The following is a 21038-nucleotide window of genomic DNA, read 5'->3' as shown; positions in this document are numbered from 1 at the left end:
CTCTGACAAAATAGACTTTAAAGTAAAATCCACCACAAAGGATAAGGAAGGACACTATATAATGATTAAAGGGTCAATACACCAGGAGGACATAACCATAATCAATATTTGTGCACCCAACGACAGGGCTCCAAAATAAACAAGACAAACTCTAACGCCACTGAAAAGAGAGATAGGCATCCCCACAATAATAGTAACAGACTTCAACACACCACTTTCGGTTAAGTACAGAACATCCAGAAAGAAGCTCAATAAAGACACGGAAGATCTAAATGCCACAAAGAACTAACTTGATCTCATAGATATGTACAGAACAGTCCACCCAACAGCAGCCAAGTATACTTTCTTTTCCAATGCACATGGAACATTCTCCAGAATAGACCATGTATTAGGCCATAAAGCAAGGCTTAACACAATCCAAACCATCGAAATATTACAAAGCATCTTTTCTGACCATAAAGCTATAAAAGTGAAAATCAATAACAGAAAAAGCAAAGAAAAAAATCAAACACATGGAAACTGAACAAAACCTTACTCAAAAACTACTGGGTTATAGAAGAAATTAAGGATGGTATAAAGAAATTCACAGAATCAAATCAGAATGAAAACACATCCTGCCAGAACCTTTGGGACACAGCAAAAGTAATGCTCAGAGGTCAATTTATAGCAATAAATGCACATATCCAAAAAGAAGAAAGGGCCAAAATCAAAAAATTAACCTACAACTCCAACAAATAGAAAGAAAGCAGCAAAAGAAGCCCTCAGACACCAGAAGAAAGCAAATAATAAAAATTAGAGCAGAATTAAATGAAATAGAAAATAGAAAAACAATGGAAAGAGTTAAAAAGACCAAAAGCTGGTTCTTGAAAAAGATCAACAAAATCAATAAACCTTTGGCCAAACTGACAAAAGAAAAACAGGAGAAGCAAATAACCCAAATAAGAAATGAGATGGGCGATACAGTAACAGACCCAACTGAAATTAAAAGTATCATAATAGAATACTATGGAGAATTGTACTCTTAACAAATTTGAAAACCTAGAGGAAATGGACAAATTTCTAGAAACTCACTACGTACCTAAACTAACATAGAAGTAGAACAACTAAATAAACTATAACAAAACGGAGAGATTGAAAATGTAATTTAAAAACTCACAATAAAAAAAAGCCCCGCCCCTGAAGGCTTCACTGGAAAATTCTACCAAACTTTCAGAGAAGAGTTAACGCCACTACTACTAAAGGTATTTCAGAGCATAGGAAAGGATGGAATACTCCCAAACTCATTCTATGAAGCCAGCATAACCCTGATACCAAAACCAGGTAAAGACACCACGAAAAAAGAAAATTACTGACCGATACCCCTCATGAACCAAGACACAAAAATCATCAACAAAATTCTAGCCAACAGAATTCAACAACGTATCAAAAAAATAATTCACCATGACCAAGTGGGATTCATATCAGGTGTGCAGGGATGGTTCAACATTAGAAAAACAATCAGTGTAATCCATCACCTAAATAAAACAAAAGACAAGAACCACATGATCTTATCAATTGATGCAGAAAAGGTATTTGACAAGGTCCAACACCCATTCATGATAAAAACTCTCAGCAAAATAGGAATAGAAGGGAAATCCCTCAACATAATAAAGGGCATTTATATAAAACCAACAGTCAACATCATCCTAAATGGAGACAGTCTGAAAGCATTCCCCTTGAGAACGGGAACCAGACAAGGATGCCCTTTATCACCACTCTTAGTGAACTTTGTGCTGGAGGTCCTAGCCAGAGCAATTAGGCTAGAAAAAGAAAGAAAGGGCATCCAACTTGGTAAGGAAGAAATAAAAGCATCTCTACTTGCAGATGGTATGTTCTTATACCCAGAAAACTCCAAAGAATCCACAAAAAAACTACTGGCGCTAATAGAAGATGTCAGCAAAGTTATCAAGAAACAAGATAAACACATAAAAATCAGTTGCATTCCTCTACACCAACAAAGAGAACTTCGAAGAGGAAATCACCAAATCAATACCATTTACAGTAGCCCCCAAGAAAATAAAATACTTCGGAATAAATCTAACGAGAGACGTAAAAGACCTATACAAAGAAAACTACAAGACACTACTGCAAGAAACCAAAAGACCTACATAAGTGGAAAAACATACCTTGCTCATGGATGGGAAGACTCAACATTGTGAAAATGTCTATTCTACCCAAAGCTATCTACAGATACAATGCGATCCTGATCCGAATTCCACCGGCATTTTTTAATGAGATGGAGAAACAAATCACCAATTTCATATGGAAAGCAAAGAGGCCCCGGATAAGTAAAGCATTATTCAAGAAGAAGAAAGTGAGAGGCCTCACACTACCTGATTTTAGAACCTATTATACCTCCACGGTAGTCAAAACAGCCTGGTACTGGTACAACAAGAGATACACAGACCAATGGAACAGAGTTGAAAATCCAGATATAAGCTAATCCACCTATAAGCAGCTGATATTTGACAAAGGCCCAAAGTCCATTAATTGGGGAAAAGACAGTGTCTTAATAAATGATGCTAGCATAACTGAATAACCACCTGCAAAAAAATGAAACAAGACCCATACCTCACACTATGCACAAAACTCAAAATGGATCAAAGACCTGACTATAAAATCGAAAACAATAAAGATCATGGAAGAAAAAATAGGGACAACACAAGGAGCCCTAATACATGGCATAAATAGAACACAAAACATTACTAACAGTGCACAAACACCAGAAGAGAGACTAGATAACTGGGAGCTCCTAAAAATCAAATGCTTATGCTCATCAAAAGACCTCACCAAAAGAGTCAAAAGACAACCTACAGACCAGGGAAAAAATTTTGGCTATGACAAATCCGATCAGCATCTAATCTCTAAAATCTACAAGATACTGCAAAACCTCAACAACAGAAAAACAAATAACCCAATTTGTGGGCAAACGGGCAAAGGATGTGAACAGGCAACTTCGCCAAAGACGACATTCAGGTGGCTACCAGATACATGAGGACATGTGCACAATCGTTAGCCATTAGAGAAATGCAAATCAAAACTACAATGAGATACCATCTCACCCCAACAAGGCTAGTATTAATCCAAAAAACACAAAATAATAAATGTTGGAGAGGTTGTGGAGAGACTGGAACACTTATACACTGCTGGTGGGAATGTAGAATGGTACACCACTCTGGAAATCAATTTGGTGCTTCCTTAAAAAGCTACAAATAGAAGTACCATACGATCCAGCAATCCCACTCCTTGGAATATATCCTACAGAAATAAGAGCTGTCATATGAATAGATATACGCACACCCATGTTCACTGCAGCACTGTTCACTATAGCAAAAAGATGGAAACAAACAAGGTGTCCATCAATGGACGAATGGATAAACTTACGGTATATTCACACAATGGAATACTACACAATGATAAAGAACAACGATGAATCTGTGAAACATCTCACAACATAGATGAATCTGGAAGGCCTTACGCTGCGTGAATTAGTCAGTCGCAAAATGACAAATATTGTATGAGACCACTATTATAAGAACTGAAGAAAAGGTTTAAACACAGAAGAAAACATTCTTCGATGGTTATGGGGGTGGGGAGGGAGGGAGGGGGTATTCACTAACTAGACGGTAGATAAGAATTATCTTAGGTGAAGGGAAGGACAACACACAATACAGGGGAAGTCAGCACAACTGGACTAAACTAAAAGCTAAGAAGTTTCCTGAATACAACCAAACACTTTAAAAGACAGAGTAGCACCAGCGGGGGTCTGGGAACCATGGTTTCAAGGGACATCTAGGTCAACCGGCATAACAAAGTTTATTAAGAAAATGTTCTGCATCCCACTTTGGTGAGTGACATCTGGGGTCTTAAAAGCTAGTCAATGGCCTTCTAAGATGCATCAATTGGTTCCAACCCACCTGGAGCAAAGGAGAATGAAGAACATCAAAGACACAAGGAGAATATTAGCCCAAGGGACAGAAGGGCCACATAAATCAAAGACTTCATCAGCCTCACACCACAAGTAACTAGATGGTGCCTGGCTACCACCAACGACCACCCTGACAGGGAACACAACAGAGAGTCCCTGACAGAGCAGGAGGAAAGTGGGGTGCGGAACTCAAATTCTAGTAAAAAGACCAGACTTAATGGTCTGACTGAGACTGGGGGGACCCCACATGACATGCACCCAGACCCTCTGTTAGCCCCAAACTAAAACCATTCCTGAAGCCAACTCTTCAGACAAAAATTAGACTGGACTATAAGACATAAAATGATGCTCGTCAAGAGTGTGCTTCTTAGCTCAAGTAGATACGTGAGTCTAAATGGGCCGTTCCTGTCTGGAGGTGAGATGAGAAGGCAGAAAGGGACAGGAGCTAGTTGAATGGATATGGGAAATCCAGGGTGGAAAGGAGGAACGTGCTGTCACAGTATGGGGAGAGTAACTAAGGTCACAGCAGTGTGAGTATAAATTTTTGTATAAGAAACTAATTTGATCTGTAAACTTTCATTTTAAGCACAATTAAAACAAAAAAAAAGAAAGAAATGCTATGCACCCCAAGCAAGATAAACACAATACAAAGGAAAACCGCTACTGGACACATCATAGTAAAACTGCTGAAAAGCAAAGAGAAAACCTTAAAAGCAGTCAGAGAAAGCAAAATTGCATTCAAGGGAGCAACAATAAGACAGAAGGTGAGCCGCAGAAGAGGCGAGAAAGGGGGGAGGGGGCGGAGGAACCAGAAGACTATGGAAGGACCTTTGCAAAGCGACGAAACTGTCACCACCCAGAACTCTGCACTCAATGAGCATATTCTTCTAAAATAAAGACACGTTCACACAAACTGAAAGCAAGCATCACCAGCAGACTGGCACTAAAGGAAGGTCTGAGGTAGAAAGAAACAACCTCTGGGAACCAGGAAGCCTGGACGGAGCGAGGGGCAGGCAGTGGGCAGCTCCAAACAAGCGCCTGCCAGGCCGTACAAGAAGAGCCTCGCAGCTCCGCTCCGCGCAGCAGGCACCAAGAGCACCAGGCAGCTGGTGCGCTCTGCCCGCTGAGCCCCGCCCTGCTGCGTATGGTCACTCTTGCTTTCTGCTCCCAGGCTGCTGCGTCTCGGCTGCAAGAGACGTTGTAACACACAGCCCCCCACAAAGGGGCCACTCCACGGGCCTGTCCAATCCATTTTACCGAGTCATATTAGCGCTTTCATTATTAGAAATGTTAACATTTTGACATTTTAAACATGGTACTTAGCCTGTCAAACCTATGCCAAAGGAGCGAAGATTTGTGTTTGTTTTGGGTTTTCGTTTGTTCTCATTACAGGCTGGCAGGAGCGGCAGAAGGAAAGTCTAACAACCTGACCAAGGACTGAGGAGCCATCAGTCCTGAATCAGACTTCACGGGCTCACGGGACTCACCCTAGCTACGTGTGTGGACCCCCATGCCTCCACCCCTGGCCTGGTCACCCCATGGGCCATGAGCAGTGTGAGCCGCTGGTCACACCCAGGCCTCACCACCACACTCCGAAAGTAGCAGCAGGGTTAGGCTTCAGAGTGAGGGGTACCACCCTGCCAGGAGGGCACCCTGAAAAGAGGAGCCACAGTTGAGGGGTAGACACAGGACAACCCGACAGGGCTCCCTGGGGCTCCTGTCCATCCACTGGCGTCAGCCCCACCCCAGCACATACCTCCAGTCTCTCTTCTTCCCCCTCGCCCCTCCTCACCTCTCCTTTCTCCTCTGTTACTTGATCCCACTTCTTCCCTTTTTCTCTATTTATGCTGCATTTGGTGTGCTTACTGAGCAAACCATGTCCCATTCCTACTGTAAAAGCACATCAGTGGAACATTTTACACCTCTCTCCAAAAAACACATACTAAAAATAGTTGTAAAGTAGAAGCGGCTCTTGCATTTCTTTTTTTTTCCCTCCAAGTCAACGACCCTGACCAATAATGAGGTTTCCTCTTGTCTGGTCTGACCAATACCTATTTTTTAAACTGTCTGTTGCATCTATTTTCTTGAGCGCTTTCAAGTCGATTTTCGACTCACAGAGACCCTATATGACAGAGTAGGTAGCTCTACTCTGTCACACGAGGTCTCCATGAGTTGGAATTGACTCGACAGCACGCAACAATAATCTTTACAGAAGCAGATCACCAGGTCTTTCTCCTGTGGAGCTGCTGGTGAGTGTGAACTGCCAACCTTTCGATCAGCAGCTGAGCGCTTAACCATTGTGCCACCAGGGCTCCTTGTCTTGTCTATACTGGCTGGCAAAAAGATTTTGAGGGAAAAAAAGGAATATGTTGATTAAAAGCAGTGAGACAGAACCCTCTGTTTCAAAAAGGTATTCCCAAACATGAAGATAAAGAGGCTTAACTCCTATATACAAACCCCTCGACCCTGAGACCCAGGATCAGGGTTTAATGAGCAGCTGTCGTAAGGCGAAAGATGAGTCCCAGTGCTCAGCCGCTCCGCGAGCTTCGCACCAGCCGAAGTGCGAGAGCCGCTCGGCTCTGCTCTGGGACATTAGCTGATTTAGGCCATTCCCAATGTGAGGTTCCTGCATCCCAACCCCCAACCTCATCCTACAGCTTGCTGCTTCTGATGAAAGCCAGAAGCATGCTGGGCGGGGGTCTAACATCAAGAAAGAGGATCAGGTGGAAGATAACATGGAACTGCAGCTTCTGAGGCTGACGGAGTCTTTGCAACTTTAATCAACCATGAGCACTGGTCTACAAACGTGAAAGAAAAAGTGAGAGGGCTTTCTGTGGGTTTGCCTTAACATTTTTTTTATAAAATGCTGGCCTAGACCACAGGGTGGAGAAAGGCAAACCATAAATAACCTTTTCTTCCTGAAAAAGCACCTGCAGTATGACATCAGCTCTTCTGCCGTGCTGCCCTATCACACTGATGTGGCAGTCGGAGGGACACGGAATAGACGGAAAGAGACTGGCCGCAACTCCCTTTAGATGCTGCAGTGTCCCACTCATGGCTCCCGTGCAGACCCTGTCCTGCATGGAACAGAGCAGCGGTGCGTGGAGGAGGTGCACAGACACGCCACTCTACACAGGACCCAGGGTGAGCAGTACGGAGCAGCGGTGCGTGGAGGAGGTGCACAGACACCCCACTCTGCACGGGACTTGGGGTGAGCGGTATGAAGCAGCAGTGCATTGAGGAGGTGCACAGACACCCCACTCTACACGGGACTCAGGGTGAGTGGTACGGAGCAGAGGCATGTGGAGGAGGTGCACAGACACCCTACTCTACACAAGACTCGGGGCTGAGCTGGGCCTCACTGCCTGTGAGCAACAGGCCCAGCACAGTGCCTTGTGCACAGGAGGTGCTTGGTAAACAGGCTGCAGTGAACAAAAGCAGCAGTGCTGCCCAGGGGACTAAGTGATCTCTTCCCAACACCTGGGAAGAGAAGCTACCAGTTTCAGGCTCTCATGAAGCCTAGTTAAAGTTTATTCAAAAGCATTTGTGCCAAAAGGTAGAGCAGAAAGGCAATGTGTGGTGTGTGATCCCCACAAGTGAACTTGAACTTCTCTCTGGAGGTACATGGGGTCTCTAGGTCTGGCAATTTAGCTGGGGGTGGGGGAGAGATCAAGAAGTACAAAGGAGGGGAGTACTGGAAGTAGAAAGGAGGTATAAGGAGGATATGGCAGGATGCATTTCCAAAGGTGGCCCCCACTGCATCTCCACCTATACGTTCTTCTCATGACCTGAGTCTGGCACCCCACCCCACCCCACCCCTGCCCATTGAGAAGCTGGGTGTGTGTTCCCTCCTCTTGGACTGGATCTGGGTGGTCAAAGTGACACTATGTACCTTCCAAGGCCAGGTCATAAAAGGCGATACAGCTACCAGTTGGTTTTTTGGGGACAGATATTCCTGGAGCCCAGCCACCATGCTGTAAGGAAGCTCAAGCAGCCACATGGAGAGGCTGTGTGGTTGTTCCAACCACTGCCTCCATCAATGCCAGACATGTGAGTGTGCATGCCTCCAGAAGACCCAGCCCACCATCAAGTGACCCCAGCATTCCAGTATGTCCAGCTGAGGGTCCTCATTATGAGCAGGACAAGCTCCCCACCCCCACCCTGTGCCCTCCCTGAATTCCTGACCCACAGAATCTGTAAGCATGATAAAATGCTTGTTGTTCTGTATGACTAAGCTTGAGACAAGTGTTTCACAGCAATGGTGACTGGACAGGGAAGGGAATATTTTATTGGCTCATTGTAGTCTGGTAACAAGATCCCTGAAGCCCAGCTTCTTCCCCTGCATCCAGTCATTACACGTTCATTACCACTGGGTTAGACAGCATGGGCTTGCCCAGGACTGACCTGTCTCCCCAGTTTAATGATTAGCAGTATCCCCTTTCCCTCCTGGGGTCCCAGCTCTGTGGCCACCCTAATTAAAGTCGACCACTGCCACTAGGCCATCTGACATTCCTGATTTCAACTGTGCAAGAACAGCTGCAGAGGTCCTTTCGGGAAGTGGACGTTCATGGGTTGAACTGTGTCCCCCCAAAATGTGTCAACTTAGCTAGGCCATGAGTCCTAGTATTGTGCGGTTGTCCTCCATTTTGTGAATAATTCTCCATTTTGTAATGTGTTTTAAATCCTAATCTCTATATGTTAATGAGGCATGATCAACGTGGGGTGTGTCTTGAGTCAAAGCCTTACAAGAGGGTATAACTCAAGTCATGCCCTCACTTAAGTCACACCCTTGCTTGAGTCATACCTTTTATCTCACAAGAGACAAAAGGAGAGAGAAGTGAGCAGAGAGGAGGGGACCTCACTACTACCAAGAAAGAAGAGCAGGAGCAGACTGCATCCTTTGGACCCAGGGTCCCTCTGCTGAGAACCTCCTAAACCCAGGGGAAGACTGACACCAAAATATACAGAGATCTCCAAGGAACCAGGAAGCAGAAGTTGAAGAGACAAGGACCTTCCTCCAGGGCCAACGGAGAAAGCCTTCCCCTCAGGCTGGCGCCCTGAAGCCTAGCTGCGAGAAAATAAATGTTTGTTTGTTAAAAAGCCATCCACTTGTGGTATTTCTGTTATAGCAGCACCAGATAACTAAGACATGGACCTTTCAGGACATATGCCAGGCCCCACCCGTCCCTCTGGGAACTCCCCCATTGACCACCTGCAAGGGTAGCCCCAAGGGTCTCAGGAGGCCACGGATGAGGAGACCAGGTGTAGATGTACAACCCCACAGGGCTGGTGAATCCTCTACGGAAGATGAGACTCAGAAACACCAGCTGATCTTTGTCAATGCTGACCCTGATGGATGTGCAGCAAGGCCAGGGTCTACCTGTGCCCCCCACTCCACCCCTACACCACACACCGAATGACACCTCCATCCCACCCCTACACCACATACCCAGAGACACCCCCCATCCCACCCCTATGCCACACACCTGGGGACAATCCCATCTCACCCCTATACCACACATCTGGGTGGTCACCCCGTCCTACCCCTATACCACAAACTGGGGGGACACCCCCATCCCACCTGTACATCACACATCCGAGGTGACATGCCCATCTCATCCCTACACCACACCTGGGGTCATCCCCACTCAACCCTACACTACATGTATAGCCCACGTGCACATGTACATAATACACATACATACACCGGGGAGGGAGCGGTATGGTAGACAAAGTCTGAGAGCTAAGGCCATTGACGAGAACATCCCTTTATGGAAACTCAAAGTCTGAGGATTAGAAAACAAAGGAAGGTGTGCGGTCTAAGTGCTCCTGCTGCTGACACTTTTCCCCTGCAGTTTATGCATCTAAAAAAAATGGAAAGGTAGAAACCTTGCAGCGAATAAGTTGAGTAGAGTGACACTCTGTCCTCACTCTCCCGGAGGGGACACAAGCATGTTCAGACGTGGCCAGCATGCTGCAACAGACCAGGCAAAAGGGGAAGAAGGGGCAGTGCTGATGGGCCAGTTCTCCTTTTCTTTGGAAACAAAGGCAAAATCAATGGGCTTAGAGAATTTGAAAATCAACATTAAAAAAAAAATCCAAAAGACTACTTAAAACAGAGTGATTAAACAGAAATAATGTTCTAAAATCCCCAAAAATATTTTCCTGAAATTATTTAGTACTACTCTAGAGCTTACAAGTACATTTTTTGTCAGCTTTATTTTAATGAGGTATAATTTACATACCATAAATTTCACCCAGTGTAACTTCACAAATTTAATTATTTTTAGTAAATTTATAGTTATGCAATATCACAACAATAAGGTCTTAGAATATTTCTATCACCCAAAAAATTCCCTTCAGCCCACTTGATGCCAATTCCCACTTCCTTCTCCCCACCTCCTCCAGCCTCAGGCAACCACTCATCTGCTTCTATTTGGATCAATGTGCCTTTTCTGCACATTTCATACAAATGAAACCACAGACAATCCAGTCTTTTCCATCTGGCTTCTTTCACTGAGTGCAATGCTTTAAGTTCATCCATGTTGTAGCATGTACCAGTGCTTCCTTCTTTTTCCAAAATCCTTCCAAGTTTGATGAAAACTGAAAAATCACAGATCCAAGGACCGTAAAAGAAAAAAAAAAAAAAACCCACACAGAATAATCCTTTTAAAAAATCATGCTGATGCATATCAAAATCAAACTGCTGAAAACAAGTGTTAAAAAACAAAACAAACTAAAAGCAGTCAGAGAAAAAAGACACATTACACACAGAGACATAAACATAAGGGTGACAGCAGACTTCTCTGCAGAAACTATGAAGACCAAGGGCAACAGAGACATCTTTAAAGAAAAACTTAACTTGGAATTCTCTACCCAGATACTGTATCTTTCAAAAATGAAAGCAAAAGAATGACTTTTTCAGAAAAACAAAAGCTGAAATAATTCATCACAAAGAGATGTACACTACAAGAAATGTTAAAGGAAGATCTTCAGGCAGAAAGAAATGACACAACTTGGAGATTTAGATCCACATAAAGGAATGACTAGTGGCCATAATGTAAATGTAAGTGTGAATACAGAAGACATGTTTTCCATTTGTAATCTCTTTGTAAGATAACTGACTGGTACAAATTTAAACAATACATTGTGGGGTGCACAGAACATGTAGAAGTAAAACATATAATGGGAGGCGGTAAATCGAAGAATAACTTCACAATATCTTTACACTCTATAGAAGTAGTACCTGTTAAACTTGTTGCCATCAAGTAGAGTCCGACTCACTAACCTTATGGGACAGAGTAGAACTGCCCTGTAGGGTTTCCAAGGAGCAGCTGGTGGATTCAAACTGCCAACGTTTTGGTTAGCAGTTAAGCTCTTAACCACGCACCACCAGGGCTCCGTAAAGTGGTACAATATTACTTAAAAGTAGACTGTGATAAAGGAGCCCTGGTGGTAAGGTGGTTAGGTGCTTGGCTGCCAACTGAAAGGTCAGCGATTTGATCCCACCAGCCACTCCAAGGGAGAAAGAAATGGCAATCTGCTTCTATAAAGATTACAGCCTTGGAAACCCTATGGGGCAGTTCTACTCTGTACTATGGGGTCGCTGTGAGTTGGAATCGACTCACTGGCAATAGGGTTTTTTTTTTTGGTTTAGATGGTGATAAGTTTAAGACGTATGTTGGAAGCCCTAGGCAGCTACTTAAAAAACACAGAGGTATAGCTAATAAACTCATGGTAGAGGTAAAATGGAATCATAAAAAAATACAGGCTGCAGGTAAAGAGGAAACATGGAACAAAGAGCAAGTGAGACAGAAAAAACTAGCAAGATGGAAGACTGAAACTCAGCAACAGGGATAGTTACATTAAACACAGAAGACAGAAAATAATAAAAAGCAAAAGTCAATAAAATGGAAAACAGAAAACACAACAGAGAAAAGTCAGTGAAACCAAAAGCTGATTCTTTGAGCACATCAATAAAATCGATACACCTCCACGCTGACGATGAGGAGGAAGGCACAGATTATGCTTTATGAGTGGGAACGGGCTGTTCTCGAAGAAAGAGTACCTCGGTGGCCTGGCTTTAGTGTTGCTAGGATCAGTGTCCATTTGCAAGATCTAACTTAGAAACTGAATTTTTTAACTTCACTAGCCTCAGTCCTTAATGGAAATGATAAACATGACCACAGAGTCACATAATAATACAATGAAAACAAAGAGGCATGAATAGGCTTGGGAATGGCACACTGGATCCTAGAAGAAACCCAGTCCACCCTCCAACCAACCCATGTTTCTGACGGTCTTTCTATAATGCTGTTTTAATAAGGTCTTTCAGAACCATAATTTGAAGATGAAAACAAAGGAAAAAATTAAATGTTAAAGCCTATAGTTTTACCAGTTAATTATGAAATTGGTTTCTGTTTTATACCTATGAATAGTTTAAAGACTGCTAAACTAGAAGTATAAATAAAAGTCACATTTCACTAAGAGCTTCTCTTTATCTTAAGGATCCAACCTTTAAAATACATAAAGTGGATACATTTAGGAATAAAGCAATTTTTAAAAATTTTCCATTAGATGAACTATTTTCCTTATTTCATACTCACAAAAGCTTCTTGTCATCAAAAATCTTTTTTTTTTTTAATGGCCTTATTAAATAGGTGAACTTCTAATTATCTGGCCAACAATCTCCAGGAAACAGGACAATTCAAAAATACTTATAATTGCAGTAAGGCTTATCCACGCACACAAAGTGAGGAAACGGGGTTACGGTCCAGAATTTAGCTAAGCCACAAATGCCAGTTCTCTCTCTCTCTCTTTTTTTTTTTTTTTTAACCAACTTCTGCAGTCTAAAATTGATTGAACTGCAATCAGGATGCATTGACAATTACTGGTGATTGGAATGTGAAAGTTGGAAACAAAGAAGGATCAGTAGCTGCAAAATATGGCCTTGGTGATAGAAATAATGCTGGAGATCGCATGATACAGTTTTGCAAGACCACTGACTTCTTCACTGTAAATACCTTTTTTCAACAACATAAACAGCATCTCTACAAGTGGACCTCGCCAGACGGAATACACAGGAATCAAATCAACTACATCTGTGAAAAGAGACAATGGAAAAGCTCAATATTAGTCAGAACAAGGCCAGGGGCCGACTGCAGAACAGACCATCAACTGCTCACACGCAAGTTCAAGTTGAAGCTGAAGAAAATTAGAACAAGTCCACAAGAGCCAAAGTACGACTTTGAGTATATCCCACCTGAATTTAGAGACCATGTCAAGAACAGATTTGATGCATTGCACACTAATGAGCGAAGACCAGACGAGCTGTGGAATGACATCAAGGACATCAGACATGAAGAAAGCAAGGACTCATTAAAAAGACAGGAAAGAAAGAAAAGACCAAAATGGATGTCAAAAGACTCTGAAACGTGCTCTTGAACATCAAGCAGCTAAAGCAAATGAAAGAAATGATGTAGTAAAAGAGCTGAACAGAAGATTTCAAAGTGCGATTCAAGAAGACAAAGTAAAGTATTGTAATGACATGTGCAAAGAGGTGGAGACAGAAAACCAAAAGGTAAGAACAAGCTCAGCATTTCTCAAGCTGAAAGAACTGAAGAAAAATTCAAGCTTCCAGTTGCACTATTTAAGGATTCTACAGGGAAAATATTAAATGCCACAGGAAGCATCAAAAGAGGATGGAAGGAATACACAAAGTCACTACACCAAAAAGAACTGGTTGACATTCAGCCATTTCAGGAAGTAGCATATGATCATAAACTGATGGTATTGAAGGAAGAGGTCCACGCTGCACTGAAGGCACTGGCGAAAAACTAGGCTCCAGGAATTGACGGAATATCAGTTGAGATGTTTCGACAAACAGACCCAGCACTGGAATTGCCCACTCGTCTATGCCAAGAAATCTGAAAGACAGCTACCTGGCCAACTGACTGGAAGAGATCCATATTTATGCTTAATCCCAAGAAAGGTGGTCCAACCGAATGAGGACATTGTTGAACAACATTATTAATATCACATGCAAGTAAAATTTTGCTGAAGATCATTCAAAAGCAGGTGCAGCAGTAAATCAACAGGGAATGGCCAGAAATTCAAGCTGAATTCACAAGAGGACATGGAACCAGGGATATCATTGCTGATGTCAGATAGATCCTGGCTGAAAGCACAGAATACCAGAAAGATGTTCATCTGTGTTTTATTGACTATGGAAAGCCATTCAACTGTGTGGATATAACAATTTATGGATAACACTGCGAAGAATGAGAATTCTAGAACACTTAATCATGCTCATGAGGGAACTGTACATAGATCGAGAGGCAGTTGTTCAGACAGAACAAGGGGATACTGCATGGTTTAAAGTCAGGAAAGGTGTGCATCAGAGTTGTATCCTTTCACCATACTTATCCAATCTGTATGCTGAGCAAATAATCCGAGAAGCTGGACTATATGAAGAAGAACGGGGCATCAGGATTGGAGGAAGACTCATTAACAGCCTGCATTATGCAGATGACACAACCTTGCTTGCTGCAAGTGAACAGGACTTGAAGTACTTACTGATGAAAATCAAAGACCACAGCCTTCAGTACGGGTTACACCTCAACATAATGAAAACAAAAATCCTCACAACTGGACCAATAAGAAATACCGGAAAAAAGACAAGCTGTCATGGATTTCATTTTACTTGGATTCACAATCAACACCCATGGAAGCAGCAGTTAATAAATCAAATGACACACTGCACTGGGCAAATCTGCTGCAAAAGATCTCTTTAAAGTATTGAAAAGAAAAGATGTCACCTTGAAAGGTGTGCCTGATCCAAGCTATGGTGTTTTCAATCACCTCATATGCATGCAAAAGCTGGACAATAAATAAGGAAGACCAAAGAAGAATTGATGTCTTTGAATTATGGTGTTGGCAAAGAATATCGAATATACCATGGACTGCCAAAAGAAGGAACAAATCTGTCTTGGAAAAAGTACAGCCAGAATTGTCCTTGGAAGCAAGGTTGGACAGACTACGTCTCACATACTTTCGACATGTTATCAGGAGGGACCAGTCCCTGGAGAAGGACATCATGCTTGGTAAAGTAGACGGTCAGCGAAAAAGAGGAAGACCCTCGATGAGATGGACTGACACAGTGGCTGCACCAACGGGCTTAAGCACAACAATGATTGTGAGGATAGCACAGGACCAGGCAGTGTTTTGTTCTATTGTTCATGGGGTTGCTATGAGTTGGAACAGACTTGATGGCACCCAACAATGATGTTCTTCAGTGACTATATGTGAGACGTGGTGTGGGCATGCGGAAGAACTGTAAACACAACGAAGTCACACAGATGCATGAAGGGACGTTTTCCCTTTGTAACTGTCACAGAAATGTGGAACAGATGTGATGGGCACCTGCTTTCAAAGCTCTCCTTCAATATGACTTTTTTTAACATAGAAAACTTCTTAAACATCAGAGAGTAAGCTGCCTCCCGTGTGTCCACTTCCTGCCACCCCAATGTCCCTCTGCCCCTACCATGCTGAAGCATGCCTCAGTGCTCAGCAGGGGCACTAGCTCTGGCAGCCACCATAGCCTCACCCTACGTCTCTCCCCTCTGGTTTCCAACACCTCCCACTGTGCCCTCTGCTTCTTCCTCCTCCTCCTCCAGCCTCTTCCAAGCCCACTGCCAAAACATCAGGCCTCCTCAGGGCCTGGCCTCAGACGGCTCTCTGGACGTTCACACACCCTTCATCACATCCACCAGAGATGGGGATGGAGGACAGGGAGGCACCCAGGAAGGTGTGTGCAATGCCTGGGGTGTGGAGAGGTGTGAGGGTGGAGGGTGTGGCTGGTTCAAGTCCTGGGTGGCTCTGGGCAAATCCCTCCTCTCCTCTGCCATTGGGGGCATTAACAGTGCCTGCTTCCTGCGAGTGTGGGGAGGGCTAACTAAGGACACACTGGCTCAGTGTCCACAACAACCCAGACATGGTCAATGCCATTATCCCACTGGCACCTCCACCCAGTGGGTCAGCCATGAGCCCCTCGTGGACCCTTTTCTCCTACATCCTAGCTTTTGCTAATGTCCCCACAACTCTCCCAGGGACAGAGACTCAAAACCCCAGTCAACTCTGACTGTAGTTCCATGGAGCACAACCACCACCCACTGCTGCTGCTCTGCCAGCCCCACTGGGAGCCGGAGGACCCAAACGCAAGGGCGCCTACGGGAGTCTGTCCACACCGGAGATGGAGACCGGGGATGTGTGCTCTCTGAAGGACTGCTCCCTCCTCCCTGCCCTGGCCCTGGCACACGGGAAGCTCTTACAACGCTGATGGCTTAGTGAATTAACAAACTGATCTCAACTCATGTCCCATCTCAACCTGCCTTTGGTGATACTTCCTGGATCTATCTGCCAGAGCAGTTTTCCAAAAAAGAGTTCTGTGACATCTTCCCAAAGATCAGCTAGTTATAACAGCTAGTCCATTCCACTAGAAAACCTTTATTCTTTTTTTAATGATACAAGTAACACAGGAACGTATTAGCACTCAGGACGAAAAAGGGTAGAAGTGAAAGTCTCCCTTCAGGGTGCAACCTACCCTCCCTTCTCAGAAGGCCCCTGCTAGCATAAGCGTGCTCAGTGGCATCCATAGTTCATCCATCTGGTCTGTGAGAGACACAGGTAAGTCCCACGTCCCACCCATGAGCATCAGTCAGTGTGCACCGAGGGCTCGAGGACTCCCACTGACTTACCCTTGGAACTCCCTCTCCCTCCCTCTTTCTGCTCTTCATCCAGATTGCCCTCGTATTTCTGGAACCCACCCTGCTCAGGGACCTCATAGGGACCCTCTTACATTCTCAGGGATCCCCGAATACCACTGGCCACAAAGGATCTCCTGACTCTGCCCAACTGCCTTTCCGGAACTTGTCTCTGCTCTGAAATTGTTCAACAAGTGAATCAGTAAATAGGAGAAATATACTTGAAGCCGCCTGATGATACCCAAAATGTAAAATTCCAGAGTTTCACATGATTTATATGCAACTGCACAATTTACGAAAGCTATCATCAAGACCTGTACAGCTGAATGGTTTTCTTGTAAATGGTTTTAGAAAGATAATGACCGAGTACGAGCACACACTTAGCATTCATTTCATTCTGTCGGGACTCCAGAACAAACGACACAGTATAATCGATATAACCACCAACCAGCAACTGCAAATTAAGATTTTTGAAGGTCATGACTTAAAAAAAAAATCCAACCACACAATAACAACCTTTCCAAAGCTTATTTCGTCCTAGTACAGGAGGACTACTACAGCATCCCTAATTTTCATGCTGAAAAGTCTTAACACATGAGACATGGCACAAGCATTCCAGTTTACCTGCACAGTTAACAAGGAAGCAAGGTTCCTCCCTTGAGTGGTGGAACAGAATAGCAGGTGAATTTAACCAGAGGGTTAGCAAGCAAAATTCTAACCTGGACAACTTTATGAAAATGCGAACCAAGTTTCTCAAGTTAGAATGAAAACAAACAGAACTTTCCAAATTCTTTACGTATCCCAGATATCACGTCCATGGCACCTGGGCCATGGAGAATGGCTGAAAGCAGCTTTATCGATGAAGCCAACTGTGCTTAACTTGTTTGGCACTGGAAGGAAAAAACTTGAAAACAGCAGATCTGAAAGTATCTGCTTCATCTCTGAAATGTCAACACTCGTTATCAAATTCTTTAGAAAATTACAATATAGAATGTTTTAGTTACTTGAGAACTGCGGCTTCCAGCTGCCTGAAAGCTGCTCTGAGGAGCGTCGCACTCAGTATGAGGATGGCTCGCCTCAATTACCCAGACACCGTTCTGTCTCATGGAGCCTGGAAAGGGACTGGTGCAGAATTACACTGTTAGCAGGAATAGGGAAAAGCAAAGAGAACTAGTTCAAGCAATGAACCTGGCTGTCAAACACAGTTTAGATTCTGGAGAGGCTGGTTGTACTTGTAATACTGTCTCTCCATTCTTCCCTAACTTCCACACACAACATCGTCCCACCCATCAGACAGTAAAGGAATTACCGGAGGCCCAGTCTCTGCGTCTCCCCTTGCAGACACAAACCACACAGCAGCCCACCCAGAGGGCTCTTCATCTTGTCTTCTCTTCCCAACAGAGAAACAAGGCCAAAAACAAAGCCTGTGCATCCGTCTCCCGTCTTGTGCTGTCAATGCCTTTTGGAGTCAACCGTAGTCCCTGTGGGTGATCTGGTGATGCCAGTGATGGTCTATGAGGGCCCGGTCACACCAGGGCCCAGTCACACCCAGGGTCAGGTCATACCCAGGGCCCGGTTACACCCAAGGTCAGGTCACGCCCAGGGCCAGGTCACGCCCAGGGCAAGGGCACACCCAGGGCTAGGGCACACCAGGCCAAGGCACACCCAGGGCCAGGGCACACCAGGCCAGGGCACACCAGAGCAGGTCACACCCAGGGCCAGGTCACCACCAGGCCAGGGCACCTCCCTGGCCAGGACACACCCAGGACCAGGTCACACCAGGCCAGGTCACGCCCAGGGCCAGGGCACACACAGGGCCAGGGCACACCAGGCCAGGGCACACTCAGGGCCAGGGCACACCAGGCCAGGTCACACCAGAGCAGGTCACACCCAGGGCCAGGTCACCACCAGGCCAGGGCACACCGACGTCCAGGTCACACCCAGGGCCAGGTCACACCAGGCCAGGTCACGTCCAGGGCCAGGTCACACCCAGGGCCAGGTCACCACCAGGCCAGGTCACACCCAGGGCCAGGGCACACCCAGGGTCAAGGCACACCAGGCCAGGTCACACCGAGGGCCAGGGTACACCAGGCCAGGGCACATCAGGCCAGGGCACACCAGGCCAGGGTACACCAGGCCAGGGCACACCCGGGCCCAGAGCAGGGCAGCTCCCCTGTGAGGCAAGCCAGCTCCTGTGTGACTGAGGGACCAACCGTACCTGGAGAGCACACAGAGTGGACGTTGTAGATTTTCCAGTATCCTAAAACCATGTGTTCATCACAGTAACTTAGCAACTTTTATTAAACCTTTAGTCCCTAGTTACTTCCTACACCAGCAGAGTCAGTGCAGTGGTCAAAGTGCAGGCTCTGGGGAGGGACTGCCCGCCACACCCAGCTGACCCTCACAGGCTGGTGCCAAGCCAGCAGTGCTCATCTGGACACAGGAAGAACAGCACCTCCTCCCACAGACAGCCTCCACATGGCACCGCTCGGCAGGCACCAGCCCCCAGGTGCTCCAGCAGGGGGCCAGGTGCCAACAAGAAACCTTTATAGATGAGGACCGTGATCTCAGGATGTCTAAATGTAACTGCTGACACCACAGCTCTCAGCCTGTGTTTTCATATCTAAGATGCTCTGCTTCTTAAAAAAAAGCTGATTAAAAAAGAACAAAAACAACCCTTTGTAGCCATTTTAAAAGTAACATGTGGTGCCCAAAATAAGAAGCTTCCCTTCAAAGGCAACCCCGAAATGCTTGCTGAAGCACCAGGCACAGTCACCTCTGATCTGCGGTCTTACAGAGACCCACTCTGGAGGAGGCACGACATCTGAACGCTGTCAGTGACGTCACCGGGCGCGGTCGCAGCAGGAGAAGACGCAGTACTTACACTTGTCGGGTGCTGAGCAGCGGCCTCGAGTTGCAGCCTCACCCGCTGTGGCGTCATCACATCATCCTGAGATAAACAACACAACTTTAATCTCACATAAAGCTTACTACCTGCCAGCATGTTTCTGGATTTCCTTCTACTCTTAAGAAAACGTATCCAAATACCAACCAAAATAAATCCGGTGTAGCTAAAATAAATGTTTAAAGCAGGAAAAAAAAAAATCAATATGGATAGAGAAGATACCTACACAATGGTAAGGAGCTAGCATCACAAGGAAAATAGAATGATTTTAAGTTTGTAGGTGCCAAACACTATACTCAAAAAAAAGAAAGTAATAATTGACGGAACCACCATCACAGTGGAACATTTCAACACATCCCTCTCTGCAGAACAAGCAGACAAAAGAAATCTCTCGGATACAGACCTGAATAATGTGAGTAACTGACCTACAGGACATGCGCACGTACAGCAGTATCCCACCTGGAACAGCAATTCTTTACGAGCACCCACAGGACAGTCACTGCTATCCACTGTGGCACAAAGGAGGGGCAGCACATTCAACAGGACTGGCATCACACAGGGCACTGTTCTCTGACTACAATTCAACCAGAAATTAGTAACAAAACGAAAATCCCAATATGACTGGAAATTTTAAAATATACATCTAAATAATCGGTGGGTCAAAAAAAGAATGATAATGCACAGTACAAAATATCTGGAACCATATGGTAATAAAACAGAAATTACAGGCCAATCTCCTGAGTCCAGATGCAAAAATCCCAAAGAAACCAGTCTAGCCATTTATTTTTCAACAAGTTAACATCTTTGATAATATTTGTTGGCAAATTAGGAATAGAAAGGAACTCCCTCAGTCTGATACGAGCTATCTACAAAACTTGTGGAGTCAGCAGCACCCTGCACACTAAATTGTGGGGCTTTCCCTGTGCGTCCAGAGCGAGGCAAGGCCGCTCCCTGCCATCACTTCCATCCAACGCTGCGCCAGAGTCCTGTCCAGAGAGGAAGGGAGAGCCAGGAGTAAAAACTGTGAGGATGGAAAGGAAGAAACAAAACTAGTATCATCTGCAGAAAGTCCAAAAGAATCTAAAGATAAACTGTAACAACAGGCAAGTTTACAAAGCTGATCAATAAAAAATAATATTCTGAAATAAACTAGATTTCTATGTCAGCAATGAGTAGTTTAAAATGAACGTTTTAAAGTTTTACAATAGCATCAAAAATATGATATACCTAGGAGTAAAGCTAGGAAAATGTGCCGGAAGGCGGCCGAGTGCCCTGTGAGGACAGCAGGGGACCTGGATCGTCTGGCCCATTCCTCCCCTGCTCAGGCCAGGGCAGGCCCACAGCGTGTGTCAGTGGTCACCCAGGGTGTGGACTCTCAACAAGCAAAACAAGGGAAGGGAACGTG

General features: G+C 44.9%; 1 protein-coding gene and 1 long non-coding RNA gene across 2 annotated transcripts in view; one reads left to right on the top strand and one right to left on the bottom strand.

Moving 5' to 3' along the window:
* B3GNTL1 (UDP-GlcNAc:betaGal beta-1,3-N-acetylglucosaminyltransferase like 1) overlaps positions 1-21038 on the bottom strand; it is a 142268-nt gene that overhangs the window by 81959 nt on the left and 39271 nt on the right. Inside the window, exon 5 of the mRNA XM_023729156.1 lies at positions 19613-19678. Within this exon, the coding sequence (XP_023584924.1) occupies positions 19613-19678 (66 nt within the window). The remainder of the gene's footprint in view (positions 1-19612; positions 19679-21038) is intronic.
* Positions 6869-8837, top strand: LOC111820154 (uncharacterized). The gene is made up of 3 exons (XR_002823693.1): positions 6869-7111; positions 7917-8017; positions 8787-8837. It is a non-coding gene; the product is annotated as an uncharacterized LOC111820154 (long non-coding RNA).

This window comes from Trichechus manatus, unplaced genomic scaffold (genome assembly GCF_000243295.1).
Source record: "Trichechus manatus latirostris isolate Lorelei unplaced genomic scaffold, TriManLat1.0 scaffold00028, whole genome shotgun sequence".
Taxonomy (NCBI): domain Eukaryota; kingdom Metazoa; phylum Chordata; class Mammalia; order Sirenia; family Trichechidae; genus Trichechus; species Trichechus manatus.
The sequence above is the reverse complement of the archived record's forward strand: the minus strand, read 5'-3'. Positions and strand labels throughout refer to the sequence as shown.